This window comes from Heptranchias perlo, chromosome 5 (genome assembly GCF_035084215.1).
Source record: "Heptranchias perlo isolate sHepPer1 chromosome 5, sHepPer1.hap1, whole genome shotgun sequence".
Lineage (NCBI taxonomy): Eukaryota > Metazoa > Chordata > Chondrichthyes > Hexanchiformes > Hexanchidae > Heptranchias > Heptranchias perlo.
The window spans coordinates 88,811,014-88,822,939 of NC_090329.1; the positions used below are offsets into that span (position 1 = coordinate 88,811,014).

The 11,926-nt window shown below is 41.2% G+C and overlaps 1 protein-coding gene across 1 annotated transcript in view; it reads right to left on the reverse strand.

The window, feature by feature from the left end:
- The window catches only part of ccnc (cyclin C), a 29,043-nt gene extending 25,452 nt beyond the window's left edge, over positions 1 to 3,591 (reverse strand). The window contains exons 1-3 of the mRNA XM_067984780.1: positions 3,421 to 3,591; positions 1,460 to 1,566; positions 813 to 897 (exon numbers count right to left, since the gene is read on the reverse strand). Of these exons, the coding sequence (XP_067840881.1) occupies positions 813 to 897; positions 1,460 to 1,566; positions 3,421 to 3,452 (224 nt within the window). The 5' untranslated portion in view covers positions 3,453 to 3,591. The remainder of the gene's footprint in view (positions 1 to 812; positions 898 to 1,459; positions 1,567 to 3,420) is intronic.
- Between the last annotated feature and the right edge of the window lie 8,335 nt (positions 3,592 to 11,926).

Here is an 11,926-nt window from a genome sequence, read left to right on the forward strand (position 1 = left end):
GCCTTAGAGAGGGTGCAGAAAAGATTTACTAGAATGATTCCAGGGATGGGGGCCTTCAGTTACATGGACAGATTGGAGGAGGTGGGATTGTTGTCCTTAGAGCAGAGAAGGTTGAGAGGAGATTTAATAGAGGTGTACAAAATCATGAGGGGTCTAGACAGAGTAGATAGAGAGAAACTGTTCCTATTGGCAGAAGGGTCGAGAACCAGAAGACACAGATTTAAGGTGATTGGAAAAAGAACCAAAGGCAACATGAGGAAAAACTTTTTTACACAGCGAGTGGTTATGATCTGGAATGCACTGCCTGAAAGGTTGGTGGAGGCAGATTCAATCGTGGCTTTCAAGAGGGAATTGGATAAATACTTGAAGGCAAAAAATTTGCAGGGCTACAGGGAAAGGGCGGGGGAGTGGGACTAGCTAGATTGCTCTTGCAGAGAGCCAGCATGGGCTCTATGGCCTCCTTCTGTGCTGTACCCATTCTATGATAGCTCCAGAGAATATAGGCCCATTCTGCTCAATCAATCGCTCATCCTAGGAATCAATTTAGTGATTACAAAGAACCCATTTGTACACCATTTAAGTGGCTGCTGTGGCTGTCAGGTACGTCAGACAAACATCACTAACACAACTTATAGTGCTCTTAAATATTTATGCCTTTGTCGCACCGGTTGTACAATGTATACATGTAATGGAATGAGAACTAAGACATATGCAAGCCATAGTACCAAATGTGAATGGTTTGTTTTGTTCCAATGGGTACTGTATACTGATGGAACAGTTTAATGTAAAATTTAATTTAATAAACATCTTACCTGGCATAAAATCTCTTGAAGTAGACTGTTGCAGTTGCAATAACCTGCTGCCTCAGTTTGAGGTGTTCCCCTAGGGCTTGGATTACTATTGGTGAGACAAGAAGAAATGTTTGTTTACAATGTTTGCTTACCCTTTAGTGACATACACAATTTATTAAATTCAGATGGGACACAACCATACACCTTAACCTAGCTCTTGACTTTTTTTTGTCACTGTAGTCACAAGATGTAAAATTTACAATGATTTTCTTTAAGCCTAGAACTGTAGTCCTGCCCTCTGGCCAACATCTACCAATTTCCCAGTCAGTGTTTATCCCCCTCCCCACCGCCATCACTGCTACAGCATATTTCACCCTATATTATTATATATCTGATTAATAAAATGCCGTGTTTCAGTGTTCTCTACATGGAAATGGAAAGACCTGGTGTGAGAAAGGTATGGTGGCTATAATCCACCAATTTGCAATTTGCCTGAAAATATCAGACATGCTAAATGTTAGCAAAAAATTATGAAACTAAGGAAATCTTGCACTGAACTTCCAAAATAAAGCAATAATGTTCTTTGGAAAGAATAAAATGATTTTGCTTTTCCCACATTGCCTCTCTCTTTAGCAATAATTGATAGAAACACTGGTGGTCAGCATTACCATTAGCAAAAAATATTTGCAGTTTCCAATATTCTTCTTCTGTCAGGAACTTCAAATCTTTCTGCCGCTCCTTCATTACATCTTGCTTATCAAGTATCCACTGCAAGCTGGCACAGGACAAACACAAACTTAGTACAGTATTTAAAACAGACACTGATAAATGGTATTGTGCTGCACAGAGGACATATTACAAGTTTAAGTATGTTACGAGTTCAGAAGACTTATCATGATCAACTAAACCCTGGGATAGGTTATTGCCTTATGATGAATAACATGCACTGGAGGATTTTATTTTATAAGAGGTAGACAGTTTTTGTTCCATTTTAGCTTTTTATTTATCTTCTTTTCAGACAGTGGGTGTCACAGTGAAACTGATGGGCAATCTCCCATCAACTCTACGATTTAGGGGCAATTGGGTTTTTTTTTCACTGCATTAAGAGAAATAGCTTACTCTGGATACAATCAAACGGTCTGACCGAGCAAACTGTTCAAGCTTTTCTCTCGTGGTTATACAGAAATATCATTCAATTATCAGTCAATGAGAAATGAAGTTTTGAGAATACATTCAGCTTGCCGCAGCTTTTCTTTTCTCACAAAGACTGTCTCGCCTTCATTTGCCTCTCCATCCAGCAGACTGGCTGACAGTCAGTCCAAGCAGCCAAAGGACTGAAACTCACCACTCTTTAGCTGGAAGTCAAGTCCTCCTACCGCATTAACCATTTTAGATTTAAACAGTGGTTATAATAGAATGGATGTTCTCAGGTTCTATGTAAATACAACTCCACTGACTACAGTTGTGGAGTTCAAGCAGGCAATAAAATACAACTCCTCCCTGTCAGCTGTGGCTCAGTTGGAGCAATCTCCCCTCTGAGTCAGAAGGTTGTGGGTTCAAGTCCCACTCCAGAGGCTCGAGCACAAAATCTAGGCTGACGCTCCAGTGCAGTACTGAGGGAGTGCTGCATTATTGGAGTACCTTCTTTCGGATGAAACGTTAAACTGAGGCCCCGTCTGCCTTCTCAGGTGGACGTAAAAGATCCCACGGCACTATTTCAAAGAAGAGCAGGGGAGTTATCTCCAGTGTCCTGGACAATACTTATCCCTCAACCAACATCACTAAAACAGATTATCTGGTCATCATCAAATTGCTGTTTGTGGGACCTTGCTCTGTGCAAATTGGCTGCCGCGTTTCCCACATTACAACAGTGATTACACTTCAAAAGTACTTCATTGGCTGTAAGGCGCTTTGGGACGTGCTGAGGTCGTGAAAAGCGCAATACAAATGCATGTCCTTCCTTATGAGCTACCTCCGAGATCTAAATACCTAATAAACAGTATACACGTCCATAAAACCTCAAAACAAATAAGAGTAACAAAAATCCAAAAGTCACTATTCGACAGGACCTCAAAAAAACACCAAGATATAATTTTGGTGTGATGGTCAGATTGCAGCATTCAGACTTTACAGTCACAATTTTCCCCTTATGGTTCCACTATTTCAGTTGGTTCCTCTAACCTTTCAATTACATTTTGAAAATAAACTCGATTTTTAGGACACTTTTATAAAAATACATTTATTGTAAATCGGTCTTGTTATTTCGTGCTGGACATCTTTTCCTCTCCACCACCACCCCCACCAATAAAACAAACAAAAAAAATCACCTGCTCTCATTTATTCAAGTTCTTTCTTTCATTTGTTTGTTTGTTTCTCCCCCCCCCCCCCAAGAGATTGTTTTAATTATTCAGTAATTTCAGCCTCAAACACAGTTTGTTCAAAGACAGCAGAACAGGAAGAAAGGCCACAATTTAATCCAACCTCCACCGCCACAGGGACAACGCAGATCAAAGAAACTGCAACGACCTGGAGTGTGAAATAAGACGTGGGGGGAAACTTTGAAAAATAATTCACTGAATCTCCTTCAGTTTAGGCCTCAAACTGGGAACCCCTGAGATCCGACACTCACTAGTGCGAGCTCTGCCAGAAGTTCCCCGCCATCTCCTCGCACCCCGCTCCGCTTCCTCTCGGTTTTCCGCCGGTATTTTTTTTTTGTGTGTTTTGTTTTGTTGTAAAATGTAAATCCTTAAAGATCTTCCAGTCCTGTTCCCTCTGTAACACCTAAATGTTTCCGCCAAGCAACCCGAGGTCACGGTGAAAGTGCCCGGGTAAAAAGCCTTCCGGGGCAAGTTAGACCGACTGCAGCGGAGGAGACTCTGCTCTTGATGTGATTTGGAGTCAAGGAAGCCAGAGTTGATTATAATGATAAGCACATATATTAGCTTTATTTTACAAAAAAAAAAGTTTCAAGAATAATGGTTGATTGGGTGAGGAAAATAGGAATTGTGGCTTTATTTTTTTCCCCCTTAAATTTATTGGTATGAAGTGAATTTTTTTTTTAACTTAAGTTGTTATCCATAATTTTACAATTTAAGATACTTGTTTTTGACCATGTGCTGCCCACACACAGGGTGGGAGATGCTTAAGAGACGCTCAATCAGAGCTGTTAAACTTCGTAAAATGTTACTCCTGAGATTTTAGGGGTAATTTTAACCTAACTCGCCAGGCGGGAAACCGGATCGTGTCAAAAGCCAGTTTAACACCCCACCTGATTTTGCTCTCCGTTGACTTCAATAGAGAGTAAATTCCTCAGGGTGTAAACCTGGCTTTCAATCTGATCTATTCAGATTCCCGCAGGTGATTTAGGTTAAAATTGCCCCCTTTGAGTGAGCAGTGTTATGGTGTTACAGGAGCAAGGTTTGAGGGGTCCCAGGAGCCCCTCACACATGAAGAGTCACCATTCATTTTTAACTTTATTTTTAATTTTTCATGTGAAAAGTTAAAAAGGTACTTGTAAATGCAATGAGTGACGTGATTACAGCATGTTATCAATTGTTCCATGCACAATCAATTTTCCTGTATGCCTTTGAATACATGGGGAGGGGTGGGCCACGGGGAAGCAAATGTTTTCACACTTTATCTACATACCGATTTTCAATATAATTCAACATTTGCTCCCATATTTCTTTTCTTTTCAACTCCTTTGCATTTTCTTATGATTGTCCTTTTCTGATTCTGGCTTTGTATTTTTTCCTTCATATCCAATATTTCTGACTGTATTCTAACTGCTCTCTCTTCACCCCCTATCCTTTAAGTTTACTTCTCACACTCCAAGTCTATATTATCCCGGATCTGAAAGTATTTGCACCCGGATCCCTCTCAGTCACTCCATGCCTCTGATGTGTGCTGTGAAGGGGGAGAAATTTCATTATATCAATAAACATATAGTAACAGTATTTTCCAAAAAAAAAGCATGAATAATAGACAGTTGCTGGAGTGTGGAAGTGGGAGAGATTTAGAAAGAAGTTTGTGGGAAATCTTCCTGAAGAGGCAAAGTTTTTTTGATTGATTGTTTCGAGTGCATTGCCTGCAAATTTCCTCCCATTACTGTGAATGGATGGAAAATCGCAGGCAAAGTACTTGCAATTTTCCGATAAGTGCTGCATGTGAGGTCCTGCAGTGGCATGGAGGCTTGGAAAGTTCCACCCAAAGTGCATTATCCACTGCAACTGGAACAGTAAATAAAGATACAGCTTGTTTAATAAGTGTATAACTTGCATACATAGAATTCATTTTCTAGCTTGTTTTCAAATCATTTGAAAGAATGAAAGAAACTCAGATCTCCTGTTACAGCATGAGGAAAGAGATGTTTCAAGTTGTATCCAATCATCTTATTGCACAGGTGGAAATTCTGCACTGCCAGAGATTGAAGTATCTTGGGAATTGCAGGCACAGTTGTAGTTGGTAAAGCGCTTCATTTGATAGACTGAACTCTGACTACATTTTCAGGCTCTACAAAGGCCTAACCAGTGGTCTTTAAAGGGATTGCTGGAGGCCATGGAGGAAGCCTGCAAGTAAGTTTCTTTAGCTTACCTTAATGTGGAGCCAGGAGGAAACAGATATCACCTGCAGCTGGAAGACCATCGACTCGGTGAAGGAGGCCCTTTGGTCCGCCCGAAACCTGCTGGTGTTCCAGCTGAAGGAGCTGTCCATGACCGAGTGTTGCCGAGTGGCCCACTCCAAGGTCCAGGAGTACATGCTGCGGGACACACTGAAGCGAGATGCAGCCTACGCAAAGACCCTTTGGGGAAAGTCCACCGTATAAAGCCACCCCACTTTGTATTGTACAGAATGTATTAAAAAATATGTACTGTGTTTTTAAAATTGTAACAATGAGATTATAGTGTATACGATCTGTACTGTATTGCTTTGAATTGCTGTGCTGCATTTTGTGCCCTATGTTTGAGCTGTGTGTAAACCATGTGTATCTTTAAATTTCATGAAATAAAGTATATTTTGAAATTGTCCCTGAACATATATTTTACAAATTTATTTCCAAATCCTTTTAGTGTCTAAGTGTATCCCTTCCCACTCCCACATTCCAGTGCCCCCTTACAACAACTTTACTTTCAACTCATTATAAGCAAAGTAAGGGAGATCCACTAGTATAATAAATAATTCTGTAAATTAGGCTGACCTGATAAAATGTGAATGGCAACATTATGAGTGAACTGGAATATCACATGCATGAAGACATTTGTTGTTCTCTATAATACATCAGCATTTACGGCGGTAGTATCTAAAGGTATGAGGTATCAGGTGACAAAAAGAAAAGCATGATAGTAGAATTGGCACTGCAGTGTTCGAGACCTTATTCCAGTCCATGCTCCATGTGTGCAGTTCCCCACTAGGAGCACAGGATCACTGAATTTACCCTTAACAGTTTTTTTTTCATGTTCAAATTATTTCGGAAGTTATATATTCTATCTAGCCAATGTATAAAAAAGAACATGCATTTATATGTATAGTGAAATATACATTTTAAGTAAACAAATTTTGTTATACAAGTGTGAAGATATGAAAAAAATAATTATTTGCAAAATCAACCTTTGAGGTCTCTAATACAAATTATACTGCGTCCAAACATTTACAACATAAAACAGCAAAGAGCATGTAAAGGCAACATGATATTCTTACAATTTTATGCATATTATTCATACTATAATTTTGCTTTTTAACTTAGACATTCTGTCCATAAAGTCATTCTCTGACAAGTTTCTTTTTTCCAATTTTATTATAGCAAATGGAAGTACTTATCTTCGCAATTGTATATAATTGTGAAGTGTCTACCATTGAGAAGCTTCTGGTAAAGTCAACTAGTGACCAAGCACTTCTTGTGGTAAGAGAATGTAAAGTAGTTTAGTATGGTCTTACATTTATTGGGTAAAGTCTGCTGTGTCTGTGGGGTTATTGTGACAGTTTTATGAAGTTCGCTGGGGGTATTTCAGGACAAAAAGTGATAGGATTTAACTGAAGGTTAAAAGAAAAATGAATTAACCCAATTAAGTTAAGATCGACTGAAAATACCAACAATCTTTACTGCCTAAAGACACAAAGACTTGAGGATGATAACGTGGGGTGTTGAGGAGGATCACAAATATATAGCATTAGGTTTGTCAGTTTGGCATAATTTCAGCCCCCAGTAGAAGTTTTGACACAATCCATTCACACCTGGTTCAAAGCATTTTTAACTTCATTGAATTTCTTCATCAAAAGCAAACAGCCGTCTTCCCACAATTTGTTTTGGTCTTATTGTTGTACAACAAAAGGTTCACACTCAAAATATCAACTCTTCTGTACTCTCCACAGATACTGCCTGATTTGCTGAGTGTTTCCAGCAATTTCTGTTTTTCTGTCAGATTTCTAACATCTGCAATTTTTTGCTTTTTGTTTTAGCATGTCAAAATATTTTGTCCCATTCAAAGACGTACTGTGGCAATAAATTAGATGTCTCCAAGTAACACTGCTCAGTGTTTAAAACTCTTTGTTAAACGCTAAGCAGAAATCATAGGCAAACACTCTATGCTGTCACACACTGGCAATTAAATCTGATAGAGCAGTTTTCTCCCTGTCCCTGTAGGAAAAAAACCTAATCAATGGTTGATGCCTGACTGTAAATATGGCTGAGTTTAGGAACCTACTGTGTTAGAAATTGCTGTTGTATTACATCAGCACACAATACAAAGTACCACCCCAGCACAATAGCAGTATTTGAAGTTCTGACGTACTTCTCTTCAAGTAACAGGGACAAGTTAGGAGAGTAATGTCGGAAAAATGCAAAAGGTAAAGGGAGGGGGATCCAAGAGAGACCGGAGTCAGAGGAACTGAGAGTTTGGGGTGGGGTGGGGGGGATAGGGATGGAGAGGTTGCAGAGATAGGAAGGGGTGAGGCATGAAGGGATTTAAACACAAGCATGAACATTTTAATTTGGAGGCATTGGGGAATCAGGAACCAATCAATGAGGACAGGGGTGATGCATGAGCCAGACTTGGTGCAGGACAGGATATGGGTGGGGAGTTTTGGATGAATTTAAAGAGGGTGGAGGTTGGGAGATTGGCCAAAAGTGCACTGGAATAGTCGAGCCTAGAGGTGACAAAGGCATGGATGAGTGTTTCAGGAACAGATGGGCAAACGGAGGGGCAGAGGCAGGTAATATTACGGAGGTGAAAGTGGACATCCTTTCTAATGGAGCTGATATGGGTCAGAAGCTCAGCTCACTCAAGGTCGATTAGAATGCTAAGGCTGCAAACAGCCTGGTTCAGCCTGAGAGAGTGGCCAGAGAGGGGGATGGAATCGTAGCAAGCGTACGGAGTTTGTGGTGGGTGCAAAAGATGATGACATTGGTATTCTCAATGTTTAGCAGGAGGAAATTGCAGCTTATGCAAGACTGGAAAACAGTCTGACAACACAGAGGCCTTAGTTTTGGATGAATGACATGTTTCCATGTTGAAAGTCTGTGTAGAGAGAAATCATCTCAGCAAAGTCTAAAAACATCACGTTGATCACCATTAAGGCTGTCTCTGGCCACTTTCTTATCTCCGTTATCGTTCACATCTTCTTGCCTTCTCCCAAGCCCCCGACTTTCATCCTCCACTGCTGGAAAAAAAATTCCCCCAGCTCCCTCACTAATTTACTCTCAAACTCCCTCTCCTCTAGTCCTCCAACTATCATGACATTTCTGCCACTTCTGATCTGTTCAACTGCTGCCTCACTTCTACCTTCAATGCCCTCATTTCCACAAAATCACCATCTCCTACTACTGCTGCTCCGTGGTTTACAGTTCCCATCTTCACTCCCTTAAGCCCAAGGAATACAAATACAAATGCATTGGGCGCATGACTGGTGTTGTCATTGATCGCCAGCTTTGACTCAACCTTGTCAAACTCTATGGCCCCGATATTTACGGGGAGGCAGGGAGGGTGCAGGGAGGCTGAAAACAGCTGAAGAGCCAGATGAGGCCGGGGATGAGGAGGTCCTGCCGAACTTAACGGCAGGAGCACATTATCATTTTGTCGTTCTGTTTCCCACCCAGCAGCTAGCCAAATTGATAGCCTGGAGGGAAAACCAACAGCAGGAGGCCGCAGCCAGGAACCCTTGGGAAGGTTGGCGAGTGGTGCTTTGTGGGGGAGAGATGTGCCATCTTGGTTGGAGGGAGAGAGAGGCCATCAGGGCTGGAAGGGGGGGGATCGACGATCGTGGCAGGGGGAGGCTAAAGGCTTCCTTCAGAGGCCGGGGGGAGCACTACCACTCTTTCTGGCCCACTAGGAGCGCTGGAAAAGGCACTTATCTTGTGGAGCCAGCAACTCCTGCCTCCCTTTCAATTCCGATTTCCCAGCCCTTGGGAAACCTGCGTAGCAACAGTGAATTTTAAATTGGGCTCTCAATTGCACTGTGGAAGCCCGATTTAAATATGTTAATGAAGTGTCCTGCCTTTCCACGTTGGAACATTCGGACACCACGATACTTGCCGCCGTAAAAAAGGTGGTGGGCACGTGTGCGACGTGTTGGGGACACATTCCCCATAATTAAGTCTTTAACCCCCCCACCCCCACCCCGCCCGTCATGGGGTGGTTAATATCGAGACCTATGTATCTCCACTCAGTCAAATCCTTCTACAACTCTGCAGTTATCCTGAAGGGCAAGCATAACCCAAGACTCCTTTTCTCCATGATTTAACCACTTCCTCAAACCCCTTTCCCCTGCTCCCTCCTCCCCTACCTCCAATATGAAGCACAAAACCCTCATGGATTTCTTTGTCTCTAAGATTGAGACTATCTGCATAGCTATCCTCTTGCAACCATTCCTTCCTCTTCCCCCTCTGCCCTGACAACCATTAATCACCCTCTCACCTACCCTACCTCCAATCACCTATCATTCTGGAGTTTCCTTTCCACAACCCCAGTATCTCCTTCAACCTCATCTCCCCATGACACCATCCACCCACTGCTCCCTCGATCTCCACTCCACCCAACACATAACCGCTCAGTTACCTTTCTTGGACACCATATTAGCTGACATTGTTAATGACTCCTTTCATTCCCTTTCCCTGTTAAAACTACAATCTTTGGTCCCCCTTCTCAAAATGCCCATTCTCAATTGGTCGATTATTAACCTCTATTTCTACTTTAAGATCTTCAAACATGTTGTCGCTTTCCGGCTCCATGCCTATCTGCTTCAAATCTTCTTATTCGAATCCCTTCAATCTGACTTCCGTCCCACTCATAGTGCTGCACTGGCCAAAGTTATAAATGACATTCTCTGTGATCGTTGCCATGATGGGTTATCTCTCCCCATCCTCCTCAACCTCTCCACAGCAATTTGTGGATGAATCAAAACTTCCTCCAACCAAACAAAGGGAAGACCAAAACCATAAACTGTGCGCTTGCTACTGACTTCAGCTCCCTCCCTGGCCAGTCAATCAGGCTGTGCAAAATGTTGGTGTCCTGTCCAGCCCAAACCCATAGCCTATTCATTACGAGCACTGCTTACTTCCACTACTGCAACATCACCTACATCTGCTGAAACTCCTGTCTACACTTTTTTTTAACCTATAGACTTGATTTCTTCAATATTCTCTGAATGCATTAAATTTAAAATCCTCATCTTCAAATTCTTCCTTCGCCTCGCCCCACTCTAGCTCTGTGACCTCCTCCAACCTTCAGTTCCATCTTGCACCCTTCAGCTCTCTGACAACCCTTCTGTGCATTCTCCTCATCCTTCATTCCACTATTGGTGGCAGAGGATCAGGAGCCTCTGCCCTTCCCTCTGGAGCCCTCACTCTAAACCTCTCTGTGTATCTACTTTTCCTTCCACCTAAGAAACTGATCTTTTCACCCAATCTTTGGTTACCTCGCCTAACTCTCCCACCATTAGTTCCTTTCTATTTGTTATCCTTTGTAAAGTGTCATGAGATGTTTTTCTACAATAAAGGTGCCATTTAAATGCAAGTTGATGTTCTTGTTGTTACCCTTATTCATTAGCTTAGTTCCACCTTGAAGGATTCCAGCATGTTTGTATGGCATGTACATTACTTCTAAAGCCATGCTGATTACTCAATGAGCAAGGATCAGCTGTTTTACTAATTTTTCACTAATGTTCATTGACACAAATTTAAGGGGATAGGACTGGTCAAAGCAGCACTAAGAACAGATGAATAGCCTATTGGTGATTTCTATATCCATTGCACTTTTTACTAGTGCCTATTTTTAATTAAAATGAGCAAAGACAGGAATTCTGCCTCTCGGGTTCATTTACATGCACAAAAATGCAGGGAGATAATTCATATACACGTTTTCTTTCAGCGATCCCATACAATTCTAACCTTTCAGACTGAGAGGGCAGATGAGTGATCTGTGCCTATGTTGCTCTTGAATTGGCTAATAGGCAAAGAGCATCCACTCCGTACTGCTCTGGATGGTCATCCTAAGAACAAAATTCCATATGGAGATTCATGGGGAGGAATCCATATCCAACCACTGTGATACACTTTATTATACTAAACTACTGGTGCCACTAGGTCATCCAAAATTACTACTTGCACTGGCAAAAGGTGTCTGTAATGACAATTTTAAAAAATCTTTGCAATTTTTTGAACATATGAATAAAATTTGTTTAAAAACTGGTTGTAAGTTATTGTAATAGGAGTTCCAGATCGTTACACAAGTGCTTGTAAAAGGGATCACATAAAAATGCACATTTCTAAGGGGCCAACTTATTCAAACACAGTTGAGATCCATGCAAATTTAATAATTGAATAACCAGCCCATTATTTAGCAGGACAGAAACAAAATGGTACCACACTGTTTAGTGACCTTTCAACCTGACCACAAGCAATTATAGCTTGACTTCAGTGGTCTTTCAAGGAGATTGTAGTAATTTGTGTCCCTAACCAGATTATTTATTATTTAATACATGGCACAGTGAAACAAAAGATATGGGTTATTCAAAAACTTATATTTGGATAAAGACATGTTATCAATTTGGTGGAAAATAATATGAAATGATCAGTAATGGTTAATATCTGTGAAATCTAATCTCATTCTGACCTGCATGTTCAGAGGTAAGAAAATAACCTT